The sequence below is a fragment of the Anguilla rostrata genome, chromosome 9 (assembly GCF_018555375.3).
Source record: "Anguilla rostrata isolate EN2019 chromosome 9, ASM1855537v3, whole genome shotgun sequence".
In the NCBI taxonomy this organism is placed as follows: Eukaryota; Metazoa; Chordata; class Actinopteri; order Anguilliformes; family Anguillidae; genus Anguilla; species Anguilla rostrata.
This window is the reverse complement of record NC_057941.1, coordinates 3,049,541-3,066,586: the sequence shown is the minus strand read 5'-3', so window position 1 is coordinate 3,066,586 and position 17,046 is coordinate 3,049,541. Positions and strand designations below refer to the sequence as shown.

Here is a 17,046-nt window from a genome sequence, read left to right as displayed (position 1 = left end):
GTCCTTAAATAAACGTGAAGAGTTTAAGTATAACAATTAAGTTAAAAAATTAAATCTTTTTTTAATTTATTATTTCTTTTTTTTTACATGAACGTAGGCGTACACGGTTCCCAGTGATAAACAAAAAATGATTACGAGCATGAAAGCAACATTACATCAGTAATATTTTCAGAATCTTGTACGCCAGGATCGGGTATGGACACTGTAAGTTGCGCTTCTCGCGATATTTGGTTTGCATTTCCATGGGAGTGGAGTTGCCCGCAGTCCGGGAGAAAACAGAGAGGAAAATACATCGATGGAGAATGAACTTCCAATAAACAAGGATTAAATGCATTGCTTCTTAGTTGGTTACGTAGGTATTTTGACTCAAAAGAAGTTTAGTTTGACGGGGAACTGAAGGTTAAAACTTTGTAACTAGCTAGTTTTTTGTGCGAACAACACACATGTTTATAGCTGTAAGTTAACTGTGTTGGCTATAAAGTTGAACGTGATTGCAGGGACAAACTATTGAAGTGAGTTAGCTAGCTTGCCTGTTAGCTCCAGAAACATGTCTGAAAACTAGCCAGCTAGCTTGCTAGCTGTGTGCTACTTTACTGCCAGTTAATTTTACAGTAGTACCAGTCAAATCCAGATTTTATGTCAAGATAGCCAGTTGTGTCAACAACATATTAATTATTGTTTTTGTCTTTTGTAAACTGAAAACTATATAATCTTTCAAGGAACATAACAGTGTATTAGCTAGCTAGACTAGTGGTTTTAGTTTCAATTGGACTAAGTTTGTTTGAGGATTGGATCTCTGGCCAAGGATTAGACACCGATTGAGAACAAAATTTAACTTTACCCAGCGGCTGACTACTTGTTTAACCATCTTCGGCTAGCTTTCTAACAACGGTGCACTGCCACAGTTCGCAGGATAACTTAAGTGAATGAAGACATACGGGAAAATGAATTACTTTTTAATTCCTGCAAGTCAATTGCGAATCTGTTCTTCCTTAAATAAAACATCTGGGATTGTGTAGCACTATTCGGCAGTTGTGGGAGAGACTGGTTAGCTGTTTGGCTTGGTTAAAAAACTAATGCTCTACGGGAAATCCTTAAATCCATGCTTGGACGAGGGAAAGGGCCACCAGTTGGGAGATCAGCAGCTGAAATAAATTGGAGTTGTGGCTGACGAAGTTTTTTTTTTTTTTTTGGAAATTGAAACATCAAATGCTAGCTACATGACAGACAATGACTGCTTTCATGGATATTTCATTCAAACAAGCTTTGAAGAAACCACCTTCTCTACGGACGGCAGAGGTAACGTTAACGTTCATTTTTAATCACTAGCTACCGTGAATCCGGTTTAGTCTAGCAAACTTTTTAGCTAAGTTAGGTAGCTACGAGCTACTGAGATTTAACAGTATGCTAATTGAAATTCCTCGTCATTTGAATGTACTTTCATGTCTGGATTAGTTACTCATGTCGCTTAAAAGCAAGCTATCTCGATGCAAATCGCTATTTATTTTCTTTAAATCTCGTCAATTCGCTGGCTGTTTCAGTGTGAATACATGTAGTTAGCTAGCCGTTGCACCTGAATTAGCCTCTGGTCATTGAGTCTAGAAGAGTTGTTGGCTAAGTTAGCTGTTTGTAAACTGGCTTCATGGAAATACACTATCTGATTAATTATCTACCGGCAGATTCGTTTACACAGTTTACAGTACACCTTACTGGATAAACAGATTGTAGCGTCACAGTGAGAATGGATAATATTAACTTGAGTGTATCGCCACGAATAATTGTACAATTCGGTAGCTAGTTAGATACCTAGAAATTGATCTACATAGTAGTAGCTAGATTACACTTAGTGGCGTTGCGCTAAATTGGTCAGTTGATTAAAGTGTATGATGTCATTTTGTTGCTCATAATTAATGCTTGGCTACTGAACATCAGCTATTTTTTTATTGTTGTTGCATGCATGCCTGCATGTTGTAACGAGCTAAGCTAGCCTGACTTTAACGCGCGTCTAACCAATTCCAACAGGGTGTGTGCATCCTGTGTGACTCCATGATTAGCTGGCTGAGTTAGCCAGGTCGATACAGGAACACGGTCGCTCAGCTCTTTGGCATTTTCGGTTGTGTCGTAAGCGATGCGATAGCCCGCATCGCCTGTGTGGTTGGTGTGTTTAGTTTTGTGGAACTGAATGCAGGCTTGGTGCTGTCAGAACTTGACAGGCGGAGTCCAGTTTTACTCGCAATCAGCCCTGTCCTTGGTTTGAGAAACTCGCAGCAGAAAGATTGGTGGTCAGTTCTGCTCTGATCAAAGATAAAATTCTGCTGATCATACCTCGTAGTCACAGTGCGCCTTGCTGACCTGTATATCAAAATGTATCTGAAGCAGAGAGAATAAGTGATCTTTATTAGGTAGTGTAATTTCTGCCAGAGCAACAGAACCCCTTTTGGAACTTACTGTTTTAAAATAAAATATTATGCAAGTGGAAGAACGTTCTTAAAGCGAGGAGAAATCATCTAGTGCCGCCTCCTCCCCCCTATTTTGACTTGTTAAAGCTCTGGCCAGTTGGCTGCACATTGATGCACAGATAACATAGTTTATTGTTGTGGATTTGTCGCAGTTTTCAGTAAATCACTTGGCAAACCGGAGGGCCATTCTGTCCTCTGGTCGTCCATACATCTGGACTAAAGCTGGAAAAACAGACGAGGCTACTTAAAATTTGAACAGGAGTCTTTCAGGTCCTTACTGGAGGACTTGCCCTGTTCTAGTGATACATGTGTCCTTGAACCTGTTTTGGTGAAATTGAAGCCCTGCATTAGTCGGCCTGTAGTTTTCACCACATTGTAAGTAGGGGATTGAATCTCCTTTTGTGAGTGAAAGTTCTGAATCGGCTGCGGATAATATCCTGGAAAATTATATTCTGTCGGCTCCTGTTTTCCCAGAGTCATTGAGCTGTTGCTGTTGATGTCCGTGGAGAAGATTTTTGGAAATGGCTCAAGTGATTCATTCGTGTCTCGCTCATGTGATTTCTGTGTCTGATGCGCAGATGTTTGCTCTAACCTTCATTTGTTTTTTTTTGCTGATTCCAGAGTATTCAGCAATCATCCCTGTAAGAGATAAAAATGGAGTTGAAGCTGACGTTTTAATTTTAGCCCCTCAAAGCGTTTAGCCTAAATAGTTACGGTTTTTCATTGTTTTCCACTTGTATACCTCTTGATTCATGCAAATGCTGCAGTGTTTTGTGGTGTAAGCATTTAATTACAATAGGCTAGCAGTCTATAGTCATTTTGGCTGAAAAGCTCCTTTGAGTGCCAGTCCACTGTTTGCCTGAAATGAATACCAGGGAGCAGGCTACAGCAATTTGTAGCTTTTGTTTTATTTATTTTAAAGAAACCAAAGTTCTTTAGAGCCTGTTGATGGAAAAAACACAAGTAAAACTTCAGAGCCTAGTGTTTAATGGGAATAAACAGTGCGGTGGGGGTGTGTGTGCGAAGGATTAATCAGCCAAGGGAGGCCGTGAACATAAAGATTTGCATAGACTCTTTTACTGCTCAGATTGCATTACATTTACAGGTATTTAGCAGACGCTCTTATTCAGAGTGACTTACACAGATTTTTTATTGAAATTTTTTTTTTTTTTTTCTTTTTTTTTAACACAGTATCCATTTCTACAGCTGGATATACACTCACCGACCACTTTTTTAGGTACACCTGTTCAACTGCAAACTGCACCTGTTAACGCAAATATCTAATCAGCCAATCACGTGGCAGCAGCTCAATGCATTTAGGCGTGTAGACATGGTCCAGACGTTCTACTGAAGTTCAAACCAAGCATCAGAATGGGGAAGAAAGGTGATTTAAGCGACTTTGAACGTGGCATGGTTGTTGGTGCCAGACAGACTGGTTTGAGTATTTCAGAAACTGCTGATCTACTGGGATTTTCACGCACAACCATCTCTAGGGTTTACAAAGAATGGTCCGAAAAAGAGAAAATATCAAGTGAGCGGCAGTTCTCTGGGCGAAAATGGAGAATGGCCAGACTGGTTTGAGCTGATAGAAAGGCAACAGTAACTCAAATAACCACTTGTTACAACCAAGGTATGCAGAAGAGCATTTCTGAACGCACAACATGTCGAACCTTGAAGCAGATGGGCTACAGCAGCAGAAGACCAACCCGGTACTAGCAAGGTGTACCTAAAAAAAGTGGCCTGTGTGTGTGTATACAGAAGCAGTTCAGGCTGAGTACCTTGCTCAAGGGTACAACGGTAGTGTCACACCTGGGAACATTTTTGGGTACGAGGAAAGTTTTTTTTTAACCATTATACTGCGCTGCTGCTCGCTCGGAGAGCCGGGCTCTGTTAGAACATATGCCCCCTACAGGCAGGAGGACTAGACGGCTTAATGCCTTCTCCGCCTCGGGCGTTTGCACCCTGACACTTCGGTTAGCAGGCGCTAAATGTGTAAAATATTGATGATGAGAGTGCCTGCTGAGCCTCAGTTATTCACAGCGTAGGCTAATGAATCCTCGGCAGCACGGAGGAATAAGTTCCGCTTAATGAAATGTCCATTTTTAAAACTGAAATGCAGTCAACTTGTTTTTCCATGAACGCACAATTTATTGCACCGACCGAGCTAATGTAATCTAAATGTAACGGGGACCACTTGTCTATTGTTTTACCCAATAATGTGAGAGGCGGTGGTTTACTGTCGTTGGTTAATGTTTTTCTTTTTCATTAATGCGAAGGGAAAGTGTTTAAATATGAATGGGCACAAAGTGGTGAAAACAAAACACTCTCCAGTGACAAGAGGAAGCAAGGATTTGTGTTATTTGCAAAACAAAAGATTTGTCCTGTTTTAAAACAGAAGAGTATACAGGGCCTAAATGTATTGTGGCTACAATTTACCACTGGCATGAGCCAAATAAACATTCTTGGAATTTCACACGCACACTGTTTCAGTTTTGGAATTACCAACATGTTATATTTTTAAAAGTCACAGTCTCGTCAACTGTAAGTCAAGGCACTGTGGTTTGCGTTTCTTAAATGTGGAGAATAGTTTAAGCTCAGTGGATTTGGTGTGTGTGTGTTTGCAGGGGAGTTCCTTTGTTTCTGACTGATGCTCAGACAGGAAATGGTAAAAGAAAAAAAACATAGCCTACTTCATGAACATACAGAGAGTCGGATGTCATTTGTTTGCTATAGTGTTTGTCAAAGGTTTTCAATTATTCTGTTTAAATGAACTATATGAACCTGCTTTTTAAAGATTGTTCGGGCACATATGCACCAGTGCTTATGTTGCGATCCGGATTGAATGTGAGTTTTGTGGGAGATGGAAGGTCAAACTGGCCAGCGAGAGCAGTTGTGTAAATAAGGATGCCTGCTTGATACTGAATTATTAAGAGCCATTTATTGTTATCCAAACTGAAAACCTTTTTTGCTGACTTTGCTTGGCAACTGATCAGGCTCTGGTACGGTCATGGTAGAGAACAGTGAGAACTTTGCTGTATGTGTTGTTAGCATTGTTAGCGTTCAGATGCCTTGAAAAGCCCATAGAGAGCTAGCTGATGCTAATACTGACTTTGTGTATTGGCTAAAAAAGCAAAAATATGTGATTCCACCACACGTACAGCTTCAGCATTGCCTTTCAGGGGTTTTCTCCCACTGGGGAGTTTTTTTTTTAACCTCATGTGCTTGCTGTTAGGCGGTTCAGGTCTGGTGTTTGCTCTGTTTGCTCTTTTTGCGCTGTCTCTTGCCTTGCTACTCTGTAAAGTGTCTTTGTGACAGTTCTCTGTATAAAAAAAAAAGCGCCATGCAAATAAAATTGAATTTAAGTATAATTGAATTGCCTTTAAGAGGCTTTCTTTCAAGTCCATTTAAATGAGGCTTTGTATGCAGACCCAGCTGCTGTTGAACATCATAAGGCAAGACTGCTTCTTGAGAACCTGACGCACACATTCGGTCCGTGTTAACGACTGAGCCATAGTAGCTATACGGCCGACTGGCCACGGATGCTTTCCAGAGCACTTAAAGTACCGCCAGGACACTGAAAGGTATGAGCTACCTGAAACGCCCAGGTATTTCATTACACTTTTACTGCCTTTGTATTTGTGGCAGCCATTTAGACGTTTTCCTGATTGCTCTGTGATTCTCTCTCTGATATTAGCAGTAATGCTGTAGGAAAGGCGGTTATGTATTGGTCAACCTCCCCTGGCTGTTTGCGGTTTGTTTGTGCTTGTGGTAACTTGCTGAACGGGGATCTTTGGGAAACTCGCGGCTGTGTAAAGCCCTTGTGCGTTTGACCCCGGGGGGGGGGGGGGTTCGTCCGTCCTTCGCCGAGTCTGTTCGGAGAGGACAGAAAATGAACAAGCAGGAGGGACGTGAAGCATCCATCCTGCTCTTAACTCACCCTGGACTAAACTTTTACACGTGTTAGAAAAGGTGTTTGGAGTGCGGAGATGCCTGTCTGATTGTGGGTCTGTGTCTGACTCATCTCTAGTGTCCTTTTACATTTGGTTTTCATTTGGGTTTCGTTTTCTTGACAGAATTTTCCTGCCACGTTGTTTATTTGACACACAAGCTCAAAAGAACCTCACAGTGTAGCCTACATTCCTGCTGTGTGCTGTTTGATTATTAGCTTGGCGTCTCTCAGCCCTTTAAGGTGTGGGATCACAAGTGTGTGATTAGAATGTTCTCGACTGAACATTCTACTGCTGATGTCACAGTCACTGCCACTGACTCCACTCTGCAGTGGAGTTCTAGAACACTGACTTAAAACAAACAAAAAGAAACATACCCTTCAAAGAGTTAAAAAGTCTGTAGCAACTTCTGACCAAGATCTGGTGTTTGGATTCAGGCAAAATGGCTCCCGTCCCATCTCTACATCTGTCCATGGCCAGCTGCTGCAGAACGCCCAGTGGATTTTCTGAGTGCACGGTGTTGTCGAGCAGTTGGCTCGGTGTGTGCAGGGCTTACAGTGGGGAGCGGTGGAAAGATATGGTGCACATGGTGAATTTCTGAAGACCTGAAGAAGGCCAAGAAGCCAGTTTGAGGCTAAGTCAGAGCATTACATTACATTACAGGCATTTAGCAGACGCTCTTATCCAGAGCGACGTACAACAAGTGCATTAGTTCAAGGTGCAGAGGTGCAAAAGAAACACACTAGAGTGAAGTAAAGATCGTAGTGCCAGAAGTGACCACATAGATCAGGACTCCAACCCTGTAGAGTAACCTGTTCAGCAAACAAACAAACAATCCTGCCAAATACAAACTAGCACTGAAATCACATTTGCCTAATCAGTATCAGACAAAAACAATCCTGCCAAATAAAAACTAACGTGATTGTATTAGCCTAACTAGGTACACTGAGCTAAACTATAGGCTAGGGAGGGGTGGGGAGAGGTGCAGCCTGAAGAGATGAGTCTTTAGTCTGCGTTTGAAGGTAGTCAGATTCTCGCACATGAGCACATGCATTAGGTATCGGGGGAAGGGCTGGACTGAAACTACAGTTCTGTGCTCTTGAATAAAGTGATGTCATCATGCATTTCATGACTTAGTCAAAGCTGGGTGACAAAATGCATGGGGTGTAGACAAAGTGCATTTGCCTGTGTTTCTCTGCATTTTGCTAATTGTTCTTGCAGTTATTTGACATTAAGATAAGGACGGCTGACTAATTAAGAGCAATGCAACAAGTGTGATGTGATTACTATTAATTTATTTATGCAGATAGGTATTTTTATACGTGCAGCTGTTCCTGCATCTGATTGGCTGTGCGGTCCTTTTGCATTCCCCGCCCCCTCTGATTCCACACATCATCACTGCAAAAGAGAACTTGGGAGTTTGCAGCTCATCTAAGTGATAAAAACGCAGTTCAGAAACAGTGAAATTGCTGTTTTACCATCGGTATTCCTGCTGGTTTGTTCAGCCCAGTGTTTCTATGCGCTGATCTGACTCTGTTCTGTTTGAGCTGTGATTTATACTGTCCATCAGAACAGCTGTCTGGCTGGTCATATGTAATAGGCACCCTAAAATGGCACCATAAAGTCACTCATCATTTTTTTGTTGGTAGGCTCAGCGCTCTCTGGATGGAGGTAGAAATGTAGGCTTATGAGAGGTGTGAGACTGCTGTGCCTCATGCCAAGAGCAGGGTGGGTTTTGGATCAGTTCAGTTATGTTTAAGCTGATATTAATGGATCAAATCTTTACAAGTTTGGAATCGAGGATGGGGAGAGAGAGACTGGGACAGGGAGAGAGAGACGAGAAGAGAGGCACAGGGAGAGAGAGAGAGAGTGAAATAAAAAAGTAATAATAGAGTCTGTGGAATGTGTAGAAGCTGTTTGAGTAAACGTGACCTGCCGCTGACCCGGGAGCTGAAAGGGCCTTTGTAGCTCTAATAAAATCCCCAAAGTCCACATGAAGGAGAACAGGTTAGCGGGGCGGCTCAGATGGGAGGACCGTCGAATAGCAGCCTGGGGGGGGGTGGGGGGGCTCCTCCTGGCGCTCTCTCCCGTGGGTCCCGTCCTGCCGTCAGACGTGCCGTATAACTGCCACCCGCGCGCGGGTCTGCGGCCTGAAGGCGTTCGTCCCGCCGCCGGTCTTCACCGGCCCCGCGTTTGTGTGCGGAAGGGCCGCTGTTTTGGGGGAAACACCGCCGCCTTTTGTGTCTCCCGCAGCCCGTATTTGCCGGCGGGACCGGGCGGGCTGGGCCCGAGTTGGAGATGTTGGGGAGGTGGGGTTGGGAATGTTGGGGATGTTGGCAGGGCTGGGTTGGAGATGTTGTGGAGGTGGGGTTGGGAATGTTGGGGATGTTGGGGAGGTGGGGTTGGGGATGTTGGAGATGTTGGGGAGGTGGGGTTGGGAATGTTGGGGATGTTGGCAGTGCTAGGTTGGAGATGTTGGGGAGGTGGGGTTGGGAATTGGGATGTTGGGGAGGTGGGGTTGGGGATGTTGGGGATGTTGGCAGAGCTGGGTTGGAGATGTTGGGGAGGTGGGGTTGGGAATGTTGGGGATGTTGGCGGGGCCGGGTTGGAAATGTTGGTGGGGTGGGGGTGGAGTTGGGGATGTTGGCGGGGCTGGGCGGGGCTGGCCGTGGCCGGGTTGGAGATGTCAGCGTGGCCGGGTTGGAGATGTCGGCGGGGTGGGGTTGGAGATGGCGGCGGGGCTCGGTTGTAAATGTTTGCGGGAGTTTCGGTGCATACCGAGCGGGAGTCCAGCCGTGAACAGGCACTTTGCCTCAAACTCTCACCTGCGATAATATCTGCGGTAAAACCACACCTCTGGGCCAGAGTCCACAGGTCTGTACAAAAGCCTGGAGATTAGCAGGCATAATAAACAGATTAACAGGCTAATACCTGCGGCAGCAGTAACCCCTGCTTTAACAGACCTTTAGACCTGAGACTCACTGTAAATGGTGCAGCTGTCACTCTGATCCAGAATGGGGGGGGCAGAGTCCGGGGTTTCCCTCGGCGACGGTGGTGAAGTGGTTTTTTTTTATTTAACATTTTCATTTTACACTGTGGCTCAAATGTTTTGTGTTTTTTTACCCTTCCACGTGAAATGAGAAGCAGGCAAACTCATTTAGGCTATATTGTGCCAGAGACTAAAAATAACACCAAGGCAAAACTGGCCATCAAAAACTACATTTGGAACATTTGAGTTTCAAAACGTATTATGGGGTGGAATGTGAGTAAACTTTATATTAGATTATGCAACTCTGCACCCAGCCGTGAAGCGGATTCTAGCGTCATACAGTGGGCCAGACTCTCTTCATGTGCTGTTATGTCTCCTCGTCGATGCTGTCCATCTATACATTTATTTTACAGACGCAGTTGTCTGCACAGCAGATTTCAGGTGAAAATGAGTGGGATTCTGCACAGAAGCTGTGTGTTGCGCATGTGTGCTAACGTATGGATACGCACACACAGGAGCACTGATAGCTGGAGCGGATTAGCCGCGTTAAATTAGCAGACAGGAGTTTCTGTGTGGTTGTTCTTCGCTGGTTTCAGACTGTTTAATTGTGACTTCCTTGGTGTGTGAGCAGCGCTGGGTCAGACAGCGAAAGGCCTTGTCTTTCCTTTCTGCTCCTCAGATCCTCTGTGATGTGCAGCTATTGGCTCCAGGGTTGAAGCTGTCACCATGGCAGCCTTATTAAAGCTGATTTAATTAACTTGTAGAAAAACTGGTCTCGTGCCTCCGTGCGACAGTTTGAGTGCCCCCCTGGAGAAGAAAAAAGAGAAATGGTTTTTCAGCTTGTTTTTTATTTTAAATTTGGCTGTAAAATCTCAGGTTTGTCGAGTGGAGTTTGGGTGTAGAATCTCAGGTTTGTCGAGTGGAGTTTGGGTGTAGAATCTCAGGTTTGTCGAGTGGAGTTTGGGTGTAGAATCTCAGGTTTGTCGAGTGGAGTTTGGGTGTAGAATCTCAGGTTTGTCGAGTGGAGTTTGGGTGTAGAATCTCATGTTTGTCGAAAGGGGTTTGGGTGTAGAATCTCAGGTTTGTCGAGTGGAGTTTGGGTGTAGAATCTCAGGTTTGTCGAGTGGAGTTTGGGTGTAGAATCTCAGGTTTGTTGAGTGGAGTTTGGGTGTAGAGTCTCAGGTTTGTTGAGTGTGGAGTTTGGGTGTACAAGCTCAGGTTTGAGTGTGGAGTTTGGGTGTAGACTCTCAGGTTTGTCGAGTGGAGTTTGGGTGTAGAATCTCAGGTTTGTCGAGTGGAGTTTGGGTGTAGAATCTCAGGTTTGTTGAGTGGAGTTTGGGACCGCACCGCTGTGGGAAGGGGTCTGTGCGACGCGTGGCTGGGCTTCTGTGTGAGAGGGAGCTCCAGAGGTGCAGCTGAGTCACCAGTTACAGCACAATGGCCAAACACACCACAGCTTCACTAGGCAATTTCCCTTCATTCTGATCTTACAAACCAAAACAATGCCTGCCAGGAACATCTGTGCTTTGGATTTTGTCAGTATGCAGTAAAAAAACAGCCCCACCCCCTGCCCAACCCCCGCATTCTTGGGCTGGTGCTCAGAACACATTTTGTGACTGAAATAACACTCTTTTATCTTGGGCCGTGCTGGGCTCTGGTGCATGAGAAGGAGACTCCATGCTACTCGCTGCTGAGTCACTGCCTCCACCTACAGATGCCCAACACCCTGCCTGCTGACTACCTCACTGCCTCTCCACTCTACAGACTGCCTCTACACCTCTCTGCCCTGCAGACTACCTCTGCCTCTCACTCTACAGACTGCCTCTACACCTCTCTGCAGCTACCCATGCCTCCTACCTACAGACTGCCTCTCACCTCTGCCTGCAGACTACCACGCCTCACCTACAACCCTCGCCTGCACTACCTCTGCCTCTCCAGATTTACACCTCATCCTGCATCCTCCTGCCTACTCTACAGACTGCCTCTACACCTCTCTGCCCTGCAGACTACCTCACTGCCTCCCACTCTACAGACTGCCTCTACACCTCTCTGCCCTGCAGACTACCTCACTGCCTCTCCACTCTACAGACTGCCTCTACACCTCTCTGTCCTGCAGACTACCTCACTGCCTCTCTACTCTACAGACTGCCTCTACACCTCTCTGCCCTGCAGACTACCTCACTGCCTCTCTACTCTACAGACTGCCTCTACACCTCTCTGCCCTGCAGACTACCTCACTGCCTCTCCACTCTACAGACTGCCTCTCCCCCTCTCCCCCCTGCACACTGCCTCTCCTCCTCTTTCTCTGCAGACTACCTCACTGCCTCTCCGCTCTGCAGACTGCCTCTCCTTCCTCCCTCTCGCCTGCAGACTGCCTCCTCCTCTCCCTCTGCAGACTCCTCTCCCCTCTCCCTGCAGACTGCCTCTCCTCCTCTCCGCTCTGCAGACTGCCTCTCCTCCTCTCCACTCTGCAGACTGCCTCTCTGCCTCTCCTCCTCTCCGCTCTGCAGACTGCCTCTCCTCCTCTCCACTCTGCAGACTGCCTCTCCCTCCCCTCTGCAACTGCCTCTGCAGCTCCTCTCCTCCTCTCACTCTGCAGACTGCCTCTCCTCCTCTCCCACTCTGCAACTGCCTCTCCTCCTCTCGCCTGCAGACTGCCTCGCTCCTCTCCCTCTGCAGACAGCCTCTCCTCTGCAGACTGCCCTCTCCCACTCTGCCTCTCTGCCTCTCCTCCTCTCCACTCTGCAGACTGCCTCCCTCCTCTCCACTCTGCAGACTGCCTCTCCTCCTCTCCGCTCTGCAGACTGCCTCGCCTCCTCTCCACTCTGCAGACAGCCTCTCCACTCTGCAGACTGCCTCTCCTCCTCTCCACTCTGCCTCTCTGCCTCTCCTCCTCTCCACTCTGCAGACTGCCTCTCCTCCTCTCCACTCTGTAGACTGCCTCTCCACTCTGCAGACTGCCTCCCCGCTCTGCTGCAGGAATGAGGCTGGACCGGCGCTAGCCGCCGGAGCACTGCCTCCTCCGCTGACGTTCGCGGCTGGAATGCCGTACGGTCGCCCCGGGCAATGCGAAGCATTCGCCCCCCTCCCCCCCCCCCCGCCCCGCCCCCTCTGGACCGCTCGTTCAGATTGCTCTGTGAAGCACGTGCTGTGCTGGCGGGGGGGCGGGGGAGGTCAGGGGGGTGAGGGGCAGATTCTAACCCTGGGGCAGATTCAGGCTGGTTCTAATGCCCCGGCATGTTAACCTTTAACTTGTGCAGGGAGTGGCGGGGGAGAGCCGGCGCGCCTCAGCTATGCGCTCCTCTCATGCGTCGCACGAGCTGCGAATTCCACACGCAGGAGCCGTGTAGCGTGTCCACTTTACGCTGTGTCCACTTTGCCATTTCATGTACTTTATAGTACGCACATATCGTGTTCCCCTTGTTTGATCGTGAATCACATAAGCCACAATGTAAATGCTATAATTAATTTCCCTTTATGAATACCCTGTCTCCTTCTTTATTGTGTTTAGTGTGAAAGGCTGCTATGATGCTAATCGAAGCGTGAATCTTTGTGTGTGAATTACATTTCCTTGTGCCCCGCAGATGTAGTGGCAGCATTCAGGCTGAAAGGCCTTATTCACATAGACAGTCAAAAGTGAAAATAGAAACTGTTGTGATTAGAGATTTCATTTCCTCTGTAGGTGCAGCTCAAACCTTGCCAAAATGTAGTCGGAATATTATTGTTTACATTTCAACTTTAATATAGTAGCATTGCATAAGACTTTAAAGAAAGGTAAAATGAGTTTTTGCAGTTCCTCTCACGTTTTCGGGCGTGCGTTATGCGTACTCAAGCGAGGGGCTGCTCCTGCCGTCCGAAGGCATGTGTTTTTGATTTTCGTTTCAGCACAAAGTGAGCGTAGGGCGAGTGAATGAAACGGCAAAGTGTACGATTCCATTTCCATGAATTTCCATCAGATTTTAACGTTAAACCAGTCGACGCTAACGTTCACATTCTGGCAGGTTTATGCTTCCACACCCCTGCCCCCCCCCCCCCCCCAATGCCCACTCCCCGTGATATTCGGGGAGTTTAGCAGCCCCCTTTTGGCCTCAGATTGGCACACAGAGGCTCATTGTGCCTCCATCAGCATCTACCCCCCCCGCCCCTCCACCCAGAAGGGACAGAATCTGTACAGGAGGAGGAAGTGTATCACACTGATTAACTGCACCCCCCCCCCCCATGCAACGCGGGACACGGAGTGGGGGCCTAGGCCTCGTCATCTGGGCCCCTGGCTCCACCCCCTCCCTACAGACCGATCGGAAGCCCGGTCCCCAGGTGTCTCCTCCCCATCCTGACGGAGGAAACCAGGCCTTCCTCTGAGCCCCCGAGTCCGTTCACTTCTCTGAAGAGTCGGGCCTTCGGAATGTCTGTTTCAAAGTTCCAAGCCGGCGTTCTGGAACTCCGTCGCTTTCAGCCACCGGCAGTGATTGTGACATCAGCGTTAGAATGTTCAGTCGAGAACATTCTAACCACGCGTTTGTGACCTCACTCCTTTGAGGGGTTAAAGAAGCGGCTCCTCCTCCAGTGCGTGCCCTCCCCGAGAGCGGCGTCGGGAGCAGCCGCGGGAAACGGGAGGAGCAGCAGCGCTCACACGCTAACCGCCGCAGCTAACGATCCGCTCGCAGCCTCTGCTAAAGGAGAACAACACAAACAAACCGCTGCTTCTTCTTCTAATGATTTAGCTCTCGCGGCGTCATGGCTTTGGGCGGGAACGCGGAAAACATGCGTCAGCGCGTCGGTGCGTCCCAGTTACCACATCCAGGCTCGCACTGTCCGGCTGCGGCCTCTGGCTTCTGGCTGAATTTGTCAGCTATAATAAGACATAAAATAAGATTTTTTATACAGGCATTGTACATATTTATACGCCTGTTTGCTGTGAGTCATGGGACATGGAAAGCAGGATTTACGAGCAGAATGCAGCTGATGGGCTTAGACAGAGGGAGTTTGCCCTGGTTATGTATTCCCTGTGGTGCAGTTTATGCCCTGTAGGTGAAGTCCTGTTATTGTGTAACACTGCATGTGTTGTGTATACTCTAAACACGTTAACGTCACCGAATTTGAAGTAATAACTTTATTGGAGTTGTCGGAGCGATTTCTCTTTCATCTGAGCAAAAAAACTCTGGAGCGAAATGTAATTATTATTCACTGTCACTGTAAGGCAGCGGTGGAGTGATGGATTACCGGGATTTGAAAGCAATTATTCAAACTTGGGGATCGCCACGTTCTCCGTGGTGGGTCTTATGTCACAGTGCAGACAGGCTGTCACCGGGCCAGGGGTGATGTTTGTGTCGTCGTGGTGACGCGAGTGCCCCGCTGGGCGTGCGGGTCCTTTCCGCACGTGACCTCATTTCCTTGGCAAAATATATTTAAAGCGGCTGCGTGCGCTCCTGGCCAATCCGTCCCTTCGTTCCCCGCGAATCTTCCCAGGTTTTTAAAGCGCGGTCGCTGTGGAATGCGAGCGGCTGTACGGGGGGGGGGGGAGGCGTCTGACGGGAACGCTGGAGTCGCAGACCGGGCCCGACCGGGAGCCTGGCGCTCTTCCCCGAGGCAGGAGAGACGCGCGGGGAGGCGTGCGGGAACTCGCCCCGCTCCCACGCCGCCGTTCTCACCCTGGCGCTGCCTGCCGCGCGCCCCGCTGCTCATCCCGCCGTCCCCGGGCCCCGCACCGCCGGCGCGAGCGTCCGTCAGGGCGAATGTTCTGTGCTCGCTTCTCAAAAGTGCGCGCGAAAAAAGCGCGGACGTCCGTCTGTGAAAGAAACGCTGTTATCAGCTTGACTTCATTACGTTGTTCTGATCCATGTGCCATTTTTTGCTTAGCGGCAAATAATCATGTTATTATTATGTTTTAAATATTTCCTGGCTGTTACCAGAAAAATGTGCAGATTAGACTACGCATAACTTTGTTTTTCACTGGAGTAGCATGTTAACCATTAACAGCTTTCTTCCTAATGGCTGCACTCCAGATATTAAAAAAACCAATCAAAACAATGACATATTTGTATTCCACTGAAAGAACGGGATATTTATGCATCGAAACATTGCTTGTCATGGATGCTTTGCATCGTGTAGTCTAATTAAAGTTTCAGTTGTATTCATAGTGAAGTGGAATCGGGACTGAATGATTTTGAACTGGGATTAATTCAGTGTGGATGTAGATTGTTCTGGAGGGTTAGCTGAATTGTTGCTGGGTTTTGGGGTAGATGATCCCCTCGTGTGTTGCCTCCTGAGAGCGTTGAGGGGGTGGGGGGCTTCAGCTGGACCTGGGGATCCCTGTAGACCTTCTCTCCTAACACCTGCTCTTCCTGGAGCCGGCCCGATTGACTCTGCTGCAGGCGTTCTCCCTCGCCGTCTGAATCAGGGGAAGAGCCGTCACAAGACTCTGCCGTCGCCAGCTTTATCCACTCAGCACTTCTCTTAAAGAACCGTCCATCTGGCTTCGGTCTGACGTATATAGCGCCCTTTCCTGTGCCGGCCCTTTTACGGAGCCTTTTTATCTGGGCCTTTGAAGATTCTCCTGACTGGGTTCTGTTTTCTGTGGGGGTTCCCCCCCCCCTCCTCCCCTCCCCACGGTTGTAGTTTCTCTGTTCAGCGCTTTGCGATGGAGTTGAAGCTTGGGTGGGAGCCGCCCCCCTGTGTGATTATTACTGCCTCAGTCATAATGTTTTCACCAGAGACGAAAGGCCTCTTTTCATTGGCTGGCACCGGGCAGTGATTGGCAGGACAGGGGCCGCCCTGTAAGCCTATACCGCTGTGGATTTCTGTTTTCACCACACTGGCGATCAGGCGGCGCGTCGGGTGTCCTGCAGGTGTGACGTGTCGCCCGGGCGACCCTGTTTCCATGGTAAATTTTCTGATACACGGAAGTGGCGGGTTACCACCCTGTACAACGCCGTGGAAACGCCATGGAGACGGCACTCCCACTGCAGTCAGCTCCTTTTACACCAGGCATCGTAACATTTTCCTTGGTCACCGTGGCGACCCAATTATTATTATTTTTAACATTCATTTTTTTCTTCCTTTTTTTCCTCCTCAGAAGAGTGTTGCTGTTTGGTCTGGCGGGATCTGAGAGTCAGAGCTAGCATGGTGGCGTAGCGTAGGCCAACTGTGGCTCGTTTTCTTTTTTTCCCCACTTTCCATTGCGGTGAAGTGGCCTTTTAATACCCCCCCACCACCCCCGCGATTTTAATCTGTGAGGAAAATGCATTTTCCCAGAGTTGAGTTTCAGCGCAGAGAGAAGCGGTTGTGTCCGCTGTCGGATGAAGGGCGTGTGGAATGAGAGCCATGAAAAGGTGTTTGATCATTCCGCAGGTTCTACCCCGCCCACCAAATTGTCGTCCCCCCCCCCCCCCGATCCAATTCCAGGAAGCGGGCGGGGGAATCGATGGGTTTTGCGGTGCGATTTGCTTTTGTAGATGGCGTTTGGAGCGCAGCCTGAGTGCCCCCCCCCCGTGTGCGTGTGTTTCAGAATAAGAGCCCTGCTGTAGGAGCTGTCCCTCGCTGCCCCTCGCTGCCCCCTCGGCCCTCCTCCGCCTCGCCCTCGCTCTCTCTCAGGCGGGATTAGCGTGAGGCCCGGGGCACGCGTGCGCACGCACAGCGGGTTAGCGGTGTAAAC

The 17,046-nt window shown here is 48.2% G+C and overlaps 1 protein-coding gene across 8 annotated transcripts in view; it reads left to right on the top strand.

Annotated features, from left to right (window-relative positions):
- The first annotated feature begins 231 nt into the window (after nucleotides 1-231).
- rapgef6 (Rap guanine nucleotide exchange factor (GEF) 6) overlaps nucleotides 232-17,046 on the top strand; it is a 105,370-nt gene continuing 88,555 nt past the window's right edge. For 7 of the 8 annotated variants that reach the window (XR_010332277.1, XM_064349807.1, XM_064349798.1 and 4 more), the window contains exon 1: nucleotides 232-1,299. Coding sequence is in view for 7 of the 8 variants with exons in the window: in XM_064349807.1 (XP_064205877.1) it covers nucleotides 1,231-1,299 (69 nt within the window). In the remaining variant the exon portion in view is untranslated. The remainder of the gene's footprint in view (nucleotides 1,300-17,046) is intronic. The other variant, XM_064349800.1, reaches the window with a different exon arrangement.